The sequence below is a fragment of the Xiphophorus hellerii genome, chromosome 19 (assembly GCF_003331165.1).
Source record: "Xiphophorus hellerii strain 12219 chromosome 19, Xiphophorus_hellerii-4.1, whole genome shotgun sequence".
In the NCBI taxonomy this organism is placed as follows: domain Eukaryota; kingdom Metazoa; phylum Chordata; class Actinopteri; order Cyprinodontiformes; family Poeciliidae; genus Xiphophorus; species Xiphophorus hellerii.
The window spans coordinates 17,490,205-17,509,934 of NC_045690.1; the positions used below are offsets into that span (position 1 = coordinate 17,490,205).

At 40.6% G+C, this 19,730-nt stretch overlaps 1 protein-coding gene across 2 annotated transcripts; it reads left to right on the top strand.

Annotated features, from left to right (window-relative positions):
- Nucleotides 1-582: 582 nt before the first annotated feature.
- Nucleotides 583-12,555, top strand: lbh (LBH regulator of WNT signaling pathway). Of its 2 annotated transcripts, none has more exons than XM_032547523.1 (3): nt 583-797; nt 5,584-5,686; nt 10,870-12,555. In XM_032547523.1, exons 1-3 carry the CDS (start codon nt 769-771, stop codon nt 11,083-11,085), a joined length of 348 nt encoding a protein of 115 aa, XP_032403414.1. In that variant the 5' UTR covers nt 583-768; the 3' UTR covers nt 11,086-12,555. The 2 variants fall into 2 exon arrangements, with proteins under 2 accessions (XP_032403414.1, XP_032403415.1); XM_032547524.1 differs by having other exon boundaries at nt 585-797; nt 5,553-5,686.
- The last annotated feature ends 7,175 nt before the right edge of the window (nt 12,556-19,730 follow it).

The following is a 19,730-nucleotide window of genomic DNA, read 5'->3' on the forward strand; positions in this document are numbered from 1 at the left end:
AAGGGCAATTTTGAAAGTGCGTATGTCAGTAATGCTCTTTGGGTCACAACCGTAACATGAGTATGTCTGAGCAACGGAGGGGGAAAGTAAATTCCTTCATAAGCTTTGACGACATTTAACAGATTGCAACGGCAGCCTGTGATTTGTTTGTGCTTGACTTTTGCATGCACATTGAACAGCTGAATCTAGACATTGATTTGCCCTTGAAATATATTTGTGAATGAATCCGTCTCCTGCTCATTTGGATGAATGTCACGCATCACCTAACGGGCAAATCAGCGTGGTTTTGTCACAGGGGTGGGGAGGTAAGACTTCCATTTTGTTGCCTTGGAGACTACAAATCAATTGCACGTTGCAGCTTCTTGCCTTCCATTCCCAATGAGCAGGCTGTGTCACTGCTTACGTCATCAGGGCCGAGGGCGGGGACCTAGGGATGGGGCGGGGGGGCGTGAGTCACAAGCGCTCTGATTGGCCGACGCTGTTAATGAGCTGCCATTGAGGATTTTGGGGCTTGTGGGGAGGGGAGGTGTGTCTCCGGCTGAGCGCACCGCCTCTCGGATAAATACTGAACACAGCTGGTTTCTCCGATCAGACGCATCAATTGGCGGAACCGTGTTCGTTGTTCAGGCAGTCCGACTCGCTGCACTCGTTACTTTCGCTTTTTTTTTTTTTGCCGGAGCGTCATTTTCCGCTTAGGCACTCAGAAAAGTAAAAATAGTTTGGAGAGAATTAATCAGATTTGACTGAACTGACAGCAGGTGTGAATTCATGTCTGTATTTGCCCCGCAGATATACTGGTAAGTACTCGCATCTCTTCTAATGGCACCTGTTTGTCTCGCTTGTCTGGGCTTTTTGATGCCACTTTGTAGTTCTTGTATTTGAATAAGTGAAACTACTCGGATATGAAACATTGCACTGGTCGGGTGTTTGTAGGGAAACGACGAAAGAGGTGCTTGAGGTTGACTTTGTTTGGTGATTTCCCTCTGAATCAGCCACCTTTGTTGCTATACACCCACTCTTGTTTCCTTTGAGATTTTCTGCGGGGTGTTGCCCCTGAACTTGGAAAATTTCAGGGCAACACGGATCAAGGTGTAAACAAATTAAAGTATTACACTCCCCCCACACACACGACTCAACCATCCTCTTAACTTTTAAACTATTTACCAGCTTGATTAAACACGTCCACATGTGCCTTTTCAGAGACGTCACATTGGTTTAGCTTTTGCCATTTCGTTCTATTTTGTGCACAAAAGTTCACTTTGCCTTTCCTGTTTCGCCCTTTGTCTTCAAGTAGCTGCAGGTGCATTGAAATCTAGAGGCAGTGAGTGTTCATCAACACCATTTTAATTGTGTTTTGTTGCAAGAAAGTTGATTTCTGTGCTCTTGAACATTTCCCCCCCCCCCCCCCCCCCCCCCCCATTGTCAGGAGGATGTGCAAGTTGCTTTGAAATCATTTTGCAAGCACCATTAAAACCTCAGTAGGCTTCTGCCTGTCTCTATCAGGAAGTCGAGAATCTAGCTCTTTACTGTAACCACACTTTTTTTTCCAGTCTTTGCTTGCTTGCACTTGGCACATGCTTCTCTTTTGTCATTTTATCTCTGTGAAAGCTCCATTTCCCCAGAGCAGGAGCATTTAATCTGAGTAGCATACCTGGGATGTTTGGGTGAATTAATTGAGCTCTGGTTGCCTGGCCTGATCACTTTTCTGGTTAGACGGGAAGATTTTTCTCAATAGTTTTTTCTGACCCCAAAATTTATGACTGACACAAGGCAACATGTTTCTGAAGAATGTCCAATCCACTCTGTTTTAAAGTGGCAAACTTGGTGGTTGAGGAAAAGGGTGGGGGTCTCTCCCAGCTGTACCTGCCAAGCAATGCAACGTTGTCAGTGTAAAGTACAAAGCGGGCCTGGAATGTCAGCAGCTTTGCCCATGCTGCCACACAAGTCAAGATTTATGATCATAGTAGCAAGAACCACCGGGTGGCTGAGGAGGAAACAATGTCAGCGATGCAGGATTCAAATTCCTCACTTGTAGAGAGATTGGTGCCGAGACTGCTCGGGTGACAAGCTCCATTACAAACAAACAAGGTGCCACCGAGCTGCCTTGGTCTTGTTTTACTCAAGATGTTAGAGGGAAACTGTGATTAGGACTTGAAGTGTATTTTAAAAGTATGACCAGAACAGACAGTCTGGGAAATTGTTTCAAGAGACCCTGATGTTTCTTTTGTGGGTGAGAGAACCTGTCTGTTAAGGATCAGTCGAGTTGTTGTTTCGGGAATGGGATTACAATGCAACATGTCCTCCCACTTCCTCCTCATCGTGCTCCTTTATGGTTTTGTTTTTTTTCTAACGTTGAAAAAATGTTTAAAATTTTAGGTGATCTGGAGAATGAAAGTTTTTTGTTTTGGGGGTTTTTTTGGCTCAATTTTGCTACAGTGACATCACAAAATTCAGAACATTATCAGCCAAGAGCTGTTTTTGTGGAAAAGGGCTCAAAATGTAGAATAATACAGTCATTGAATGGATATCCACTTTTTCCTGTTTAACTTTGTTTTGCATCCTATTGCATTGTGCAATAGGATGCAACCACAAGACTGAACATGTAGTCAGTGGCCTAGGGTGCTGTGGAACTTGGAGGCTGGCAGCATCGATTGAATCAAAATGCAAAGACTTACTGCTATCTACCCCACCAGCCTGTTAAGCAGATCCAATGGATAGTGGGATCTGTCAGAGGCTTTTTCAAATTTGCTGTGATACAGACCGCTACAAGAGATCTTTGCTGCCATCACTATCTACAATATAGAATTTGAATTGAGTTACGACAACATTTAATTTTCGTTTGGGATCAATAAAGCATCTTTAAATTTAAATTCAAATGTGGTTCTATACTATATAGAACAGTGTCTATGTGGTGTCGCTTGTTTCAGAACTGCATTTAACTGCCTGCTGAGGACTCTGACGGCTCCTAATGTGTTCTCGTATTTAGTGTTCCTCTTTGGGACATGTCCTTCGTTTCTTGATGCTTGCAACGACACAACAGCATTTTGTTTCTTCCCAGGTCGACTCGTTGCTTGTGCACTCCCACTTCCTCCTCATTGTGCCCCTTTATGTTTTATTGGCCGATGTTCTGTTATTCTTAGCTGAGCAGGATGTTTATACGATCCAAGACCAGAAATATGACTGGCAAGGCCAGAGTGTTTATCTTTCTTTCTCTTCTCTCCCTCCCTTCCAATCTCGTCGTTGTCTCCTCAGGTCCTTGCTGTCAGTGTTCATCCCTTTGTCCTCCTCCCTTGCATGTCCCCACTTGGGGACCAATTTGAATTCAAAGACATCTACAATTCACCCCACCCCTCAACTTCATAAGCCTACGAAGCTGTGGTCTTTTATTTTTGGATATCCTCCTATTGTTTCAGCTTGTTGTTCTGGCCTGCGCTGAAACAATTACTTGCAGAAAATCAGTCGGAAGCATTTTGCTTTTAACATTCCCCAGCCACATTGCAACCTGTTGTAAAAAAAAAAAAAATGGAAAAATTGAACGTGCCTTTGCTTCAGGGTTTATTGATCTCCTGAAATTGAGTGAATCATGTTACATGATTCACCCTGATCTGGATGACAGTGTGTTAATTTGTGCTCTTGATTATTGACTGCAACACAGGATATAGGTTTGATTTGTACTCAAGAAAATAAACTTGATGGGCGACTGACAGATTTATATACATAAAATGAACTAAATTATACACAGACTGATTCTGCTGAGTTCTTTATAAAAAGATGTAATGGGGATTTTAATTTGGCTAATGAAAAATCTAGAATCATATACCAACTAAAGCCAAGCCTACACAATCATAGTATTGAGCTATATTTGCTAATGGACTTAAGGTTTGTACAACACTAATCTGTGTATGCAAACAAGCACAGATAGCCAATTTGGAGTGAAAATGACAGGTGAATCTAGAATCCATCTCCCCTGTCAGTCCTTAGCACTTATGTGGCCTGTGACACAGAAGTGTCCTGGGCAAAGAGCCATATTGCCAATGTCAAAAAGACTTTTAAAGGGGTTGCTCATAAATGATATCGCTACAGCATAAATCCTCTAATATCTTCACTCACTAGTTATGGCTGGAACTAGAAATGCATCGCTTTCATGTTCATCACTTGAGGAGCAAGACGCTTGCCACATCTACTAGTTTAAAAAAGCTAATGTTTCTACAGATCAAGTCTTCCTGCATTCAACAGTTGTCAGACAAGTAGTAGAAGTGCATTCCTAACAGACGACTCTACAAAGTTTTGGAATTGGTGTCATTCTTCTAGAGGTGTGTGCAATATTTTTCAATGTTTGTTCACATGTAACCATGCATATAGATGGTATGCTTCTATAAACACACATACTTTCACGCTCTACCTGATGCTCTTCCTGTTTGGGAAGTACCACTCCTGCTCAATATGAACTTTTGTAAAAATTGTAACAGATCGCACTCTCTAAAGACGGCGTGCTTCCATAGGTGTGTGTATAAGCCTGGTGTCAGTCACAGCAACAACTGTTTTTTGATGTGTACCAAATTATGCATCAGAAATGTACTTCCTAGGCATAACTTGTTAATCAACATCGATATGAAAAAGGTTTTTTCTTTTTACTGAAGCTTCGTTTATTTTTTTTTATTTAAAACTTTACAAAACTTGTCTCCAACTTTGAGTCATAAGTAAAGCGAATAAAGCTCAGATGTTACACAAAACATATTTTAGGTTTTAAAATTTTATCTTCACCAGTTTCGATATTGTAAAAATAAAAATTAGGTCAAGTGGAGCCCACACATCCTGTATCAGAGAAGTCCCCTGAAATATTATTATGATTTCATACATGCAAGCATCTTGTCAGGTTCCATTTACTTTGGCCCAAGAAGCCTTAGACACACAAACCACAACCCTGTGGCCACTGACTGACCACCAGGCTTTAAATAGAGACCGTGAGAAGGCCACTCAGCATCTTGTCTCAGGGCTCAAGTCTGTGCAGGGTCTGGTCTTAAAATATTTTTTTTTCTACTTTTATCATAAAACACTAGAAAGCTCTAGGCATGAGTTTTAGGGAAAAAAAAACTATTGTGAAATAGAAAGTTTGTCCAAGCCTTAAGTGCATGAGGTTCATCCTAATTCAAACACCGCAGCACGCCCCCAGCACACTCTCACAATGACTGTTCCAAGTCGCAAGAGCACATCTTTCTGTATTTAGAAACGACTACCTTTTGCATACGGCATGACGAGCGCTGCAGCTTTGCAGTGCATTAGAACAGCCAATCAGGGGCTGGATGTTTTGGTGTGTTGTGGTCAAGTTGCACAGAGAATAAACAAAACTGTAGATGCACACACAGGGAAGTGAATGCACTGAAGGTTCGGGCCCAATTATTTCATGGCATTCTGTGAAGGCCCAATTTTTTTTAATTAATTTTTTTTATGACTCAGAACAAAATTGAAACTTCAGCATTGAAAGCTTTTAATGTGTCTGGTTGACAGTCTGATAACTCCTGAGTCTTTACATTTCCTCTGCAAATGTAAAGACTCACTAAATCTCATCTTTCGCCCCTGCAGCCCAGTGTTTGTGCCCGTCCCAGATATGACTGAGGTGATGTTGAGCAACACCCCCATGGAGGACATGAGGCTCAGCCCAAGCAAGGACAGACTCTCCTTCCAGGTAATACTCACACATGCGAACCAGACGGCGCTTCCTCCCTAAATGCCTCTCCTATGTGTTGTGAGGTTGAAATAAATTTCTGTTTGAATTCATCCAGTCATTATCATAAGCTGGATTGACATTAGAAATGTCAAGTAAGCAACAACTGATTGTGATGTATCATCAGAGAAAATTTGTGTCAAGCTTCATAAAATGTGTTTTTTTTTAAATCATTTGTAATATGTACATTCGTTTACACAGAATGGCATAATAGAGGGCAGGTTGGTAACAATCCCACTATTAGGAATATCTTCTTTATTTTGTTTGCAAAATGTGAAGTTGATGCCAACATTATTACAAATGTTGGCATTTGTAACATTTTGACCAAAATTTTGTTTGGTCTCCTGACCAAAACAAAATTTTTGTTTTGGTCAGGAGAGGGGAACCAGACTTAACATTATTCACAAATTGAATCCTGCAGAGAAAATGGAAAACGCCAGAGGTCCACTCATAATGGAAGCAGCCATCAGGTGGTCCTGACAAGCTGCTACCTGTGTCTTTGTCTTGCTGTCTGCTCAATGGGGTCATCTAATAACCAATGCTAATTTTAGCTGTTACACATTCCTCTTTTCTCTAGTCATGATCAGTGACTATTTGGATTAGGAGCAGAGCAAGCACTACACCAGGGGTGCCCAAGTCAGTCCTCAAGGGAAGGCATCCTGCCTGTTTTAGTTCTCTCCCTGGTAGTAACAACCTTTTCAACATGTCAATGTTCTTCTTAGGCCTTCTAATGAGCCATCATTGGATCCAGGTGCGTTAAACCAGGGAGAGAACTAAAACATGCAGGATGCCGGCCCTCCAGAACCGACTTTGGGCATCCCTGCACCACACAATCTGAGTAAAATTTAAAATTTGAGCTTTACTAATTTAAAACTAGTAAAGTTTTAAATTACTAGTTTAAATTACTAGTGGACATTTCAAACTGGCTTTAACTTGTAATGCTACTTGTGCCAATCTTGTCTAGAAGTAATTCATGTAAATGACAATGTCTTCATGCATATGTATGAGTATTACTCAAATGTTTAGCCTTCTGTTATCTGCTGAATTCACTACAACCTTTTACGAGTTTGAAATATTCCTAAGGCAAGTATTATTTGACCTCAGGTGGCAAAACGGCTCACTTTTGTACCCAGAGGTTGCATAGAACAACCTTTCTATGGTACCCAATACATAGGTACCCAATAGCTACAATACATAGGTACCCAATAGGTACAATACATAGGTACCCAATACGTACATAGGGTACCCAATAGGTACCTTTGTACCTACATAGGTTGTTCTATGCAACCTATGTACCCAAAGGTTGCATAGAACAACCTTTGGGTACAAAAGGTACTTTTTGTACCTTTTGTAACTTTAATACAAAAAAATGCAAGTAATTGCAATTACTTGCAATTAATTGAGGGCAAGTAATTGCCCCCAATTACTTTGCAATTGAAGTATGCCCTCAATTGCAAAGTACATGCAGCTACTGAAGTCAGGTTCTCTGTTGCTGCGTGAACGAGAACAGCTGACTTATCTGAAGTAAATGGTTTTCTTATGAGTAGCTTACATTTTATTTCTGGACTCATTTTTCACATACTATAATCATGTTTAAAAATGGCTGCTTTGCTGCAGTAGCAACTTCTGCATGGAAGAGTGATTTTGTTGGCACAACCTAATTTCCCTTGGCCATGGTGCTTTCATTGACTTCATAAAAATCTGATTTTTGATTGTTCTGATTTTTAAAAACAATCACTGATTTTTGAAACTAAACACCAAGCTGCTTAGTTCCAAATGTTTAAATCTTAAAGACAAAGGAGAATGAAACGGTCACTTATTGAAACTTGTTTTAAGCAAGGTGTGGGAAGTACAGCGCATCAGTAACAAAACTATTTATAAAGCTTTAAATAGTGAAAACGTCATGCAAATGTTACATTGTAGTGGTAAAGTCATATTCAGTGCAAGTGTGTGGCTGGTGACAAGTTCCAGATTTTTGGAAAGATGGCTGACATTTTAAGGAGATCTCGCATGATAATTTAACATTTAGAGCTGTTGATTCAGACATTTAAAAACTGTAAGCAGCTGCATGCTCAAGATGCACGCAGAAAGGATGTAGACTGACCCAGAGGAAGAGCCTCGCTTCCTATGACTCTTTAGTTTACACCCCAGCTGTTAGTCTGAGAGGAACAGAAGGAGAAGAAGCCAGCAGAAAAGGAGCACCAGTTTGCCTCTTCTCTGCCTTCTCCACTGTGAATTTACCATCTCGGCCATTTGCCCGATGTCTCAGGCTTTCCTTAGAGAAGCTCTCTTTAAAGCAGGGTTGGTTTCACTAGTCATTTCCTCAATCTGACAACGACTTGAATGACATGAGCTTGATATTCCAGATGCTCTTGCACAAGTTTATTAAAGTGAATGTCACCCATGGTCCTTCAAGAGGAAATTAAATTTGATGAAAATCTGCGCCGGAGTTATCCTCTCAAAAGGCGGCAGCGTGATTCAGATGCCTCAGCCCCTTCCCTTGGAAAAGAAACGATCTTTTATGCGTTGGCCAACTCAACCAAAGGCAAACCCTTACAAAAAAATCCCATGAAAATCACATGTGCCACATGAAAACCACACATGTGGTTCACACAACTTTTCACATGTGAATGATGTGAATCACATGTGTGATTTTGCAATGTTTAGTGGTAAAATCACATGTGATTCCCAGGTGCATTCCATGTATATCACACGTGCATTACGTTTCATATGTGCATCACATGTGATGTACATTGATACACAAGATATGTCAAACCTATGTGGATCACATGGTATACACATTTGCAACACATGCAACAGGTGTGAAACAGTTGAAAATATATACAATTATAAAATAATGGGACCACCTTTTTTTTTACCATGAAAATGTCCAATTTCTTCATATTATTCGCTTTTCACGATGAATATGAGGCCACATGTCAATCTCATATAATTTTCGAAGACATAACTACATACTTGTACTTGTACAACTTGTAGCTGTGAATAAAGACTTCCAAGACCAGTCCAGAGAGGGAAAAACCTCAGGTAAAGCCTCAGCGACTGGTCCTTCACGTTGTTTCAGGAGAGACTGTAGCATTTGACTGTGAACCCTCTGAGTCTCCTTAATGTCTTCAAGGATGGTTAGAACACACACATGTTGGCTTTGGTGGCTTGTACAGGGGTCTTCTTATATGTGACAGTAACCACAGGTGAAGGTGCTGATGCTCAGGCGGGGAGTTTTCCTTCTTCAGTGCTGAAGGTGGTGAGGTCTCTGACTGTTCTGATGTTGCCCCATTCATTCCTCATCTGAGCTTCACTGGACCACTGGTCTCGAACAAAATGTAAAAATTAGACAAACAAAGCTCCTATGATCTTGAGTACATTTTTTTGTAAGGGAAGTAAGTCACTGTCCCGACTCTGCAGCTGACGCACATCAAGCATCGATGATGCAGGACAAAAAAAGCAGATATTCCCTTTATTTACACATCATGACTGGATTCCATGTATAATTACAGCTTGCTGTGAACTTGTTTGGTAACCTAAAGTGCTGCTGATAAGAACATGCAACCTTAAATTACCCGAGTAGAGCTAAATTGTAAAGCATATTTATAGCTTTCCATTTGTTTTTGCTCCTAGTTTCTTGAGGAATTCAGGAAGAGTCAGACACAGCTGGATCTTTTTATCTCTTGTCTCACTCTGGCTCTCAGAATGCTTTCTTTCCACTCGGCTCTGTGCCCAGACAGCAAAAATTACCACCCCACCACCACCACCACCACCACCCCTACCCCCTCTAACCCCTTTCCTCAAACTCAACCCCTGTGACTTAGAGTGAAATATGCAGGTCTAAAAATATTAATCTACTTTATCCAAATAAAAAAAAAATGCTGTTCTTGGACCAGGAGTGGCAGGCCGTCCGCTCGCCAGCGCCATTTCTCCTGTTCCTGAGAAAGTTGGAGGTTGAACAGAGGATTATGTAGTCTGTCAAACCAATTCTTATGCACTTCATTTCAGCTTCAAGCTTTTCAATTTAGCTTACTAACTTTAGACGATAGAAAGACCTTCAGTTCACAAAATGTTTTTAACCTGTTGAGATGCAACAATCAGATTTTTTTTTTTTACCAACTTTCACTATTTTCTTCCCCTCAAGAATCTTGCATGATTTAATTTTATTCCACTTGTAATCTACCTAATTAGAATTGTTTTGGTTCCGGTTCCTTTTTGGGCCAGTCGACTCTTTAAATATAACTCATTATGACCCTCTGATGAAAAGAGTGCTTGTGAGCGACAGTCTGCAGGTAGATGCGATTTACTGGATTCATAATCATTTCACATATAGCAGATGAAGGTGAATATATGAAAATTGTTGTTGTCTGTTTAAAGTAGGTTTCTAAATCTATAGTTTTCATGTAGGTTTTCCTTTGGAAAAGAAAACATCAAGTCATGTTGGCTGATCATTCCGACTGCAAATTCAGATTAATTCTAAGTGGCTTCTTGTACCATTTGGCCTTCTTCTGCTCTAGTCTTCAAATGTTCAATTCATACTGAAAATGGTTTCCTTCAGTAACCACTTAAGCACTGAAGAATATTTGCACCACCTGACTTAATTATTGTGCATTTACTGGTTTACACAAAAATCTGATTTGAGTTTCCAGTCAGCTAATTTCTCCATCTCTACTTTTTAGCCTTCATTGTCTTTGATATAAAAAGAAGACATTCTGTATTGCACAAAATGTACTCTGGGCTATTTACCAATGTGGAGACCTTTCACTTTGAGGTTGCATGGCACTGACTGATTCTTGCATGCAAAAACAAATTGCTCAAGTATGAGGATAGCAAGATTACATTACCTGAAGGAATGTGGGATGGGCAAGAGCAGGTACAAATTTGTAATCAGTTCTCATCAGATGTTTAGTCAGCTCTCAGATATTTAGCCCTCTGCAGCTGCTCATAGTGCTTCTAGTTTTGCCATGAAAGGACAATTGGTGCTGATCGAAAATGCTGACCATCTCTTAATACCATAAGCAATGGTCTTATAGCTGAAGTAGAACTGACTCGTATTTCTAAATACCAGATGTTTTACTTGAGTAAACTCTATGCAAACTCTCTTTGATAAACGATTAATACTCCATGTCTTCCCTTCCCAGATATTTCCGGACCCCTCAGATTTCGACCGCTGCTGTAAGCTTAAAGATCGCCTCCCGTCCATCGTGGTTGAGCCGACGGAAGGGGAAGTGGAGAGCGGAGAGCTTCGCTGGCCTCCAGAGGAGTTTCTTGTCAGCGAGGAGGAAGAAGAGGATGAAGAGGAGCAAAATGATTGCAGCATGCAAAATGGACAGCCAGCACAGAATTCCCAGCACTAGAGGCTGGGTGGTTCAGCACCATGTTCACTTTGCTCTTTGGTTCTGAGGGACAGTATTTTTCACACACTGGTCACACTTCACTGGAGCACTCCAGCACATTCAGCTGACACGTCCAGTGTCTTGTGATGCTATCCCTTTACCCATGACAAACGCACACATGCATCAAAACTAAAACAAAAAATAAAATAAGAAAAATAAAACTCACTGCTCACACAGAATACCTTCATTCTGTGTGAAAACATCACCAAAATGGTGGATAAAGGCTCCATCCCTCGCCTACTTCCTAGCGTGTCCATTAACACGTGTCAAGTCGTAGCTGATGCCCTGCTCAAGAGCAGCAGCTTAGTGCTTTATGAAGAAGCCCTTCCTCTACAAGTGACCCTGCTGCTCTGACTCCCAAATGGCTGGCATCATGACCCCAGAGTCTTTATACCTGTGTGCAGAGCAATTGTGGTACCTGTGGGAAGTTATTGTACAGTGCACTGTTTTTATTATTATTATTATTATTGCTATGGTTATTATTGCCACTGCTGTCTATAGATTTGTGTCCTTGATGTGAATGTCGGTCGTCTTTGAGAAGTGGATGTATTGTGAAAAGAAAAAAAAAGTTACTTGGTTTGTTTATTCTGCACAGGATTTGTCTAGGATTTACTTTTGTACACTTATTTGTTGGTAAATGAAAGAAAATCGTAAGATGAAAGGTGTAACTGATTTGCTTTGCAGGCTTGATGTGCACTGAAACCAGAGTTATGCTATTAAATCCGTCATATTGGCCTCCAAGAAGCAGAGCTTGGATGACGAAGCAAAAATGTTCATGGGGGAGTTTTTTGTGGGAAGGGGAGCACTTGATAGATCAATGTACAGAGCCAATGAAGGATGTGCAAATACATGTTCTTAGTAAGCCAAACAGATGCTTGGTGATGTGATGACTTTACCATATTTTCTAGTCTTCCTCTTTTTTAAAAGCAGCCATACTTTTGAATGCCATATGGTTCTGATTCACATCAAAATTTGGCAATACCTGAAGCAGTACTCTTCATTCACCGTTATGACTATTTACCAGAAGGTGTTTGGAAGTTTCTGTCTGTGTTTGTCTGTGTGTGTGTGTGGCTCTGTAATTTACAAATGACTTGTTTTCCAGGAGTCATAAAGTTTGCAGTTAAAACAAGGTTAGAGGAAAATACCTTTTTTTTTTTTGTGGAGAGTTTGATGTTACTGTTGTGGAAGCATGACTAATGTGCGTCTCTTCAATCTTTCTCATGTGAGTGGCATTAGGGCTGTATACAGAACATCTTTGTCATGTCACATTTCCTACAGGTCCCCACATTGTTTTTGTAAGCTCAGGGAGATCAGCCGCCATCTTATCCTTGGTGTTATTTTCTCTTTTTTTTTTTTTCTTTTTGTATTTAGACCACTTTTCTCATTAATTATTCCAGAGATTGTAAATAAAGAAATTGAATTTGCTATACACTTTTGAGTCTTTTTACTTGGTCTTTTCTGAAACTGGGTAATCCTCTGCATTCGAAGCAGTTTCCAGTAGCGCCGTGTAATTTTCCTCTTGAAAACCCCCACACACTCAGCTTTACCCCCACTCACCTTACCTGCAGTGGTTGGAGAAAAGCAGTCTTGCTTCCTGCTTGGCATCTTTCACACTGAGAACATCTCTCTCTCCCTCTATGAAAACAGATGCATCAAGTGTGTGTGTGTGTATGTGTGTGTATATATAGAAGCGAGAGCAGCCACATGCTACTTCCTGTCTTCAGCTTGCACACAGTCTTTCTCCTACTTGCAGCAAAATCTCATTCCTGAACTCGGAATCGCTTTCGGTTTTACATTAAGCTCTGGTAGTTGTTTGACGGAGGGAATCTTAAGCAGTCTGGGGGGGAAACAGTTTAAACGCTCTTGAAAGCTTTTGCAGGTACACAAAGATTAACAGTACTGGATACATCTCTAGGGGGTTATCCTTGAAACAAATATTATGCATTAAGCTTGTGGAAGTAACAACTCTGGTCTGTCACAGGTGCATCTTGAACGATTCAAATACAAGGATGCTAAAATCAGCAGTCTGACTAAAGTTAAACCTGTTACAGTTGAGACCAGATGTTTCGGCTATGCATAAAGATGCATACGCTTTTTTTTTTTCTGTTCCCTGTTGGACACTTAATCTATCTAAATGGTTAATGTTTGAGGTCAGTTAAGTTGTTTTTTTTTTTTTTCTGCTTGGTAAATTCCAGAATATTGTGATCCATCTTCACATTCATTTGCTTAGGAGTACTGGAAAGTAAAACTTAAGTATCTCAGAAACAATGTTGTGTAAAACTGGCTACAAAAGTTATACAGATTTTATTAAATTTTTATTTATTTATTTTTTTATTTTGTTTGGTGCAAGACGCAATCATGGGGAAGAGAGTTGACCTGAAACTTCAGCAGACCGTTTCCGGAATCTTATCCTGGCTGTTTATTGTGCAGTATCCCAAGCACATTGAAAAGTTAAGTAGAAGGAAAAATTATAGTAAATTGTATAGTATAATAATGTAAGAAATTTAATCAATATCAATAGACTGTTAAAATGCACCACTCACTGAATATAAATTATAAATGTAAATTTTTTAACAGAATTATCTCAGATCCAATTAATTGCTCAGTATCTGCCAGAAATAAATTTATGGAAATAACATTCTAATCAGTCAGTCAAGGAAACTAGTCAGGTGATTTACAAGGGGATAGTCTATGATTTACAAGGGGACATGTTGTAATAAGACCCTCAGGTTACTACTGATTATCTGGCACTTGTGGAAAAGTCTGTCAGAGCTGCAGTGGAAAGCTGCTGGGAGCTGAGACCAGACACTGGCCAATGTGCCGCAGGATCTCCGATGATCTCCTGGAAGGGGATACAGTGAGAACCATCTCTATGCTGCTTCCTTCTCCTTTGGGAAAAATGGGAATGGGAGCGTTATGAATATCAAGAAAAAAAAGCAGCCGAAAATGTTGAGTAATTTTGTGTGTCCGGCGTAAAGAGCAACGTCTGGTTCAGAATGCTGTAATGAATAGCTTTTGTGACTTCACTAATGAGCGTTGCTTGATCTCAGTGGAAAAAGTAATGAGATCACGGAAAAAAAAGAAATCACGAGAAGAGGTACAGTCCTTGGAGGCGCAGTCTGAACTTGCACCATGCTACGCAATGATGTGACGTCAGTGAGAGACCTTTGAACTTCACAGTGTCTTTCAGATATTGCTGGAGACGGCAATATCCTTCAGTTTTAATAAAGAAAGGTCCTGTGCCTTAGAGGTTAAGAAGATATGAAAAGAGGCCCTCCAGTAATGTACTGCAGCATTTTGCTACTTTGAACAGCTCTTATCTTCACTGTTGTTTCTTCATCCAGCTTATTAAGTTATAAATATATCTCTGTAATTAAAGGTTATTTTTGCAGTTCCACATAGAATTGAAATAGGGAAATTGGCCCATCTTTTTACAAATATTTTACATATGAGAAGTTCATGGCAAGAATCTTAACTAGAACGCTTAAATGTCTAAACCTTAAGCTTATGAAGGCTATTGTTTGTACAAGATTTTATTACAGGGTGTTCAAATAAAGGGGGCTGAAAACAAAGAAATACCAGATTTTTTAAATTTCTAGTCATCAAACTATGTGTAGTTTTTCCTTGACATTTCAATTATGCTGCACTTTGTGTTGGTCTGTCACACAAAATCCTAATAGAAAGACATTGATGCTTGTGTTTGTAAAGTGACAAAACGGAAAGATGTTCCAGGGGAGATAAAACCGACCTCAATTAAAAAACAAAACAAAAAAACATAATTTTCATTCTTTGTAAGCTACCTATGCCTCACCCAGTGCTCTCTACTCAGTGGATATTTTGCATTCTTTGAGCATGTATATATTCTGAAGGCATTGGAATTTCCTATTGGAATTTCTATGCTCTTAATGCCCCGCAAACGCTTCAGCCGCTGGTCCGAGGTGTGACCACACTTCTTGGCCGCAGCACAGTGACACGAGGGTTGACGGAGAGTGTCTGACACACCGTTGTTGGCACGAGATGCAGTATCTTTGAAAGTGTGAGAGAGCTGTGCGGCCGGCTGGCTGTATATAAAAAACTGCTGTCCTCTGAGTGAAGTCACTGATAGCTCTTCTGGCTCATTCCCGGAATTCTTTCCAGTGGAAACAATCCCATTGCTGATCCGAGTGTGTCAGCCGTGTCTGACCCACCGGCCTCCAGAATTCTCCCCAACTCCCAGCCGTGGTCCGCATTAACACTTCCTAACACTGATTTCTCCGTGCCTAAACAGACATCTACCCTTTCATTTCATCTGCGAGCGCCCCTCTCTTTACTTCTCCAGAAGAAAAATGTTTATCCTTTTATTCTACTTCCTCCTAACGTATCATTTTGTTTCTCTGGTTTGCTTGTTTTCTTGTTCTTTCCATTTTTCAGCCCTCCATGACTTCCATCCCATTTTGTTGTTTCAGCCATTTTCCCATACTTACACAGCAGTAGGAAAGTACTTTGCATTCCCACAGTGCAGGTTATGTTTCACTGCAAACAGAGCCACTGTTCCTATTATTTCAGGACTGCAACCTTAAAGTGGGAGCCTCTTAAGTTTTACTCTGTATGTTCTGTGTGTTTGAACGGAGCTTGCAAACAGATGCATTTGCTTGGATGTTTTATGCACAACCGCGTCTGGTGTTATGAGTGCCGTGTGCGTAAGGGAAAGATTCTTTTCCCAGGGTTCCTCCAGTGTGAGAAGAGAGGAGAGCTCTCAGGACATGAGGATAAAACTTTGATAGTTATTTTTAACCTGTTTGGATATGGCCAACCAAGCGTGGACACATATCTGGCACTGTCTACAAGGAAAGAGCTCAGAATAAGGTTTGCTTGGAGGCACAGGACAAAAATGGAGAAGCAGAAGGGAAGATGTTAAAGGGGGTCGAGTATTGGGAGATATGTGTGCCATTGCGGGCAACACAGCCTTGCAAAAGTATTTATGCCCATTAAACCCTAGCCCTACAACCAGAAATCTTAATGTATTTAATCAAGATTTGTTGTAAAGACCAACACAAAGTATCACATGATTATGAGGTGAAAATAAATTACATTGCAATTTTTGGCAATGTATGGTGAAACATGGCGGTGGCGGTATCATGCTGTGGAGAAGCTTATCTTCAGTAGTGACAGGTAAGCTGGTCAGAATTTACAGGAAGGTGGAGCTTAATATAGGGACTTCTTGAAAAAAAAAAAGACCTGTAAAACCTGCAACACTGGAGACTTGGGTGGAGGTTCACCTAAAAATTGCCAAAAATGCAGTGCAATTAACGAAGCATGCTGATGTGCTAGAATGGCCTGTCAAAGACCAAGTGAGGATCCACAGCTTGAAAAGATGGTAGTCATATGCGCTAATAAGAAGAATGAGCAAAAATATTAGTTTCTGAAACGTTAGACAGCTTCAGAAAAGAATTCCAGTAAAATGTACTTATGCAAAATATTGACTCGGAAAATACAAAGTCATACCATACTTTTCAGATTTAACGAGCATCTGTTTCTTCCCACTCCCCAGCATGCATTATTTTGTGTTGGTCTATCACATAAAACCCCATTGAAGTCTGTAATATGATGCAATGTGGAAAACCTGAAGCAACACTGTATCTCCTTGTGGCTATTTTACGGTAGATAAGGCTCATATATAAGGTCAAAGGGGTAACTACAGTGAAAGTGGAACTTTTGAATATATTGTCAGAATAATGCAATAAAAGTTAACTCGCGTACTTTCCGGATGACACAGCAAGCCAGAAGGAAGGAAAAAGCATGATAAAAGGAGAAATAGCATGCCACGACAGTGAAGTGACCCAACAGACCGGTTTTGTTATGTGTTTATTTTTTTCCATGAATGCTTTATTTATCTGACATTTAAAAGCCCATCAGCAGCATGTGACACACACAGTTTGAGCACAAATAACCACAAAAGAGCTGATTTGAATGAGGACGTTTAAAATCAATCCTCCATAGCTTTACAGGAAATTAAGCATTAACATGTTCAACTCGTTCCCCAAAGTACCCTCTCAGTCTGAACATCATGGAAAATATGAGCAAACAGAGACCTTTGAACACACTTGTACTTATTCTCCGAAACCTTATATAGCCAAGGTACTCACACTGGCGGTTAGAGGTGGACAAGAAACTTTAGTATCAACCATTTACCAAGGAAAATTGACCATAAAGAAACAATAGTTGTATGAGATGATGCTTACTATAAAGAGAAATTACTGGTACCAGCACTATATGTTTTCCTTTAAATCCATCATTTACAGTGGGGAGAACAAGTATTTGATACACTGTTGATTTTTCAGGTTTTCCCACTTGCAAAGCATGTAGAAGACTGTAATTTTTATCATAGGTACTCTTCAACTGTGAGTGATGGAATCTAAAACAAAAATCCAGAAAAATACAATGTATGATTTTTAAATAATTAATTTCCATTTTATTGTGTGAAATAAGTATTTGATACACCAGAAAAACGAAACTTAATATTTGGTACAGAAACCTTTGTTTGCAATTACAGAGATCAGACGTTTCCTGTAGTTCTTGACCAGGTTTGCACACACTGCAGCAGGGATTTTGGCCCACTCCTCCATACAGATCTCCTCCAGAGCCTTCAGGTTTCGGGGCTGTCGCTGGGCCACACGGACTTTAAGCTCCCTCCAAAGATTTTCTATTGGATTCAGGTCTGGAGACTGGCTAGGCCACTCCAGGACCTTAAGATGTTTCCTACGGAGCCACTCTTTAGTTGCCCTGGCTGTGTGTTTTGGGTCGTTATCATGCTGGAAGACCCAGCCACGACCCATCTTCAGTGCTCTTACTGAGGGAAGGAGGTTGTTGGCCAAAATCTCACGATACATGGCCCCATCCATCCTTCCCACAATATGGTGCAGTCGTCCTGTCCCCTTTGCAGAAAAGCATCCCCAAAGAATGATGTTTCCACCACCATGCTTCACGCTTGGGATGGTGTTCTTGGGGTTGTACTCATCATTCTTCCTCCTCCAAACATGACGAGTGGAGTTTAAACCAAAAAGTTCTATTTTTGTCTCATCAGACCACATGACCTTCTCCCATTCCTCCTCTGGATCATTCAGATGGTCATTTGCAAACATCAGACGGGCTTTGACATGCATTGGCTTGAGGAAGGGCACCTTGCGTGCACTGCAGGATTTTAATCCTTGACGGCGTAGAGTGTTACTGATTGTTTTCTTTGAGACTGTGGTCCCAGCTCTATTCAGGTCATTGACCAGGTCCTGCCATGTAGTTCTGGGCTCATTCCTCACCTTCCTCAAGATCAATGATGCTCCACGAGGTGAGATCTTGCATGGCGCCCCAGACTGAGGGAGATCTTCCGTTATTTTGTATTTCTTCCATTTTCTAATAATTGCACCAACTGTTGTTGCCTTCTCACTAGTGATGTTACGTGATGTGCCGAGGCTTCGAGGCGTGTGTCGAGTAATGGAGGGGGCGTTTCCGTAAAGCGCGTATCGAAGCTTGCTTCATTTAGGGGAGGAGCCGAAAACGATGACGTCCGAAGCCTCGCTGCCCGGCTGTACCACGTGACTGCTTCGGGAAGTGGCCCAGAGTTTGGCGCGGGGTTTGACAGCTTTAGAAACCCCACAGGCTCCATTCAAAATGTGGGTTATTGTAGGCGAGTTGCGGTCAGTTGAGAGAGTGGATAGAGTTTTGATAGTTTGGATAGCAGAGTTTGGATAGTGGTTATTTAGTTTGAGACAGTTAATTCGGTGTTTGGAGAGTTTAGGAGAGAGAGAGAGAGTGATAGATAGATAGATAGATAGATAGATAGATAGATAGATAGATAGATAGATAGATAGATAGATGGATAGATGGATAGATGGATGGATGGATGGATGGATGGATGGATGGATGGATGGATGGAAAGAAAGGAGATTTAGGAGCGCGAGGACAGGATAGGAGTAGGATGGAGCCGGCGAGAAAGAGGAGGATTTCCCCTATGTGGGAACATTTTGATTTGATAAGCCCTATCAAGGTAAGGTGAACTGAACATTTGCAGAGGCATTATGTTTGCTTATGAGGAACTGTATTTTTCACTGTTTCTTATTTTCTGTAAAGGTGAGGTGTTTATTGTGCTCCAAGGAGTTGGGGTACAATAATAACACCTCATCCATGTAGTGTCAAAAAAGAGAAATCTTTTGAAACCAAAAACTGTGGAGAAATTGTTGTTTCTTAATAAAAATGCATGAAATCATCCAAGTTACACAAGCATTAGCCTATTCACTACCCCCTCCCTAGTTCCACAAGCACTTTCACTGTCCTCTGCCTGATTAAGCCCATGCCATTTTTCTAGAGTCACAGAAAAACTTTATTACACAACATGCCATATCACATGACACTACTATTTTGGGAATAATTACACACAGAGAATACATTCAAACAATATTTTATTATACACATATGTGTATACATAATTTATGTAGACAAATGATTTCGTCCTACACCTTTTGTGAAGTCATTCCCAAGAGCCATAATAGACAAAAATTCAATGCATCACACGTGTTAAGATACAGCTGGCTGTGATTATACACCTGGCCAGTAGGTGGTTTCCTGTGCACATG

Coding starts and splice junctions, on each gene's coding strand:
- lbh (XM_032547523.1), top strand. CDS start 769: ATGTCTGTATTTGCCCCGCAGATATACTG. Junction 798..5,583: donor TTTGCCCCGCAGATATACTG/GTAAGTACTCGC, acceptor TCGCCCCTGCAG/CCCAGTGTTTGTGCCCGTCC. Junction 5,687..10,869: donor AGGACAGACTCTCCTTCCAG/GTAATACTCACA, acceptor TTCCCTTCCCAG/ATATTTCCGGACCCCTCAGA.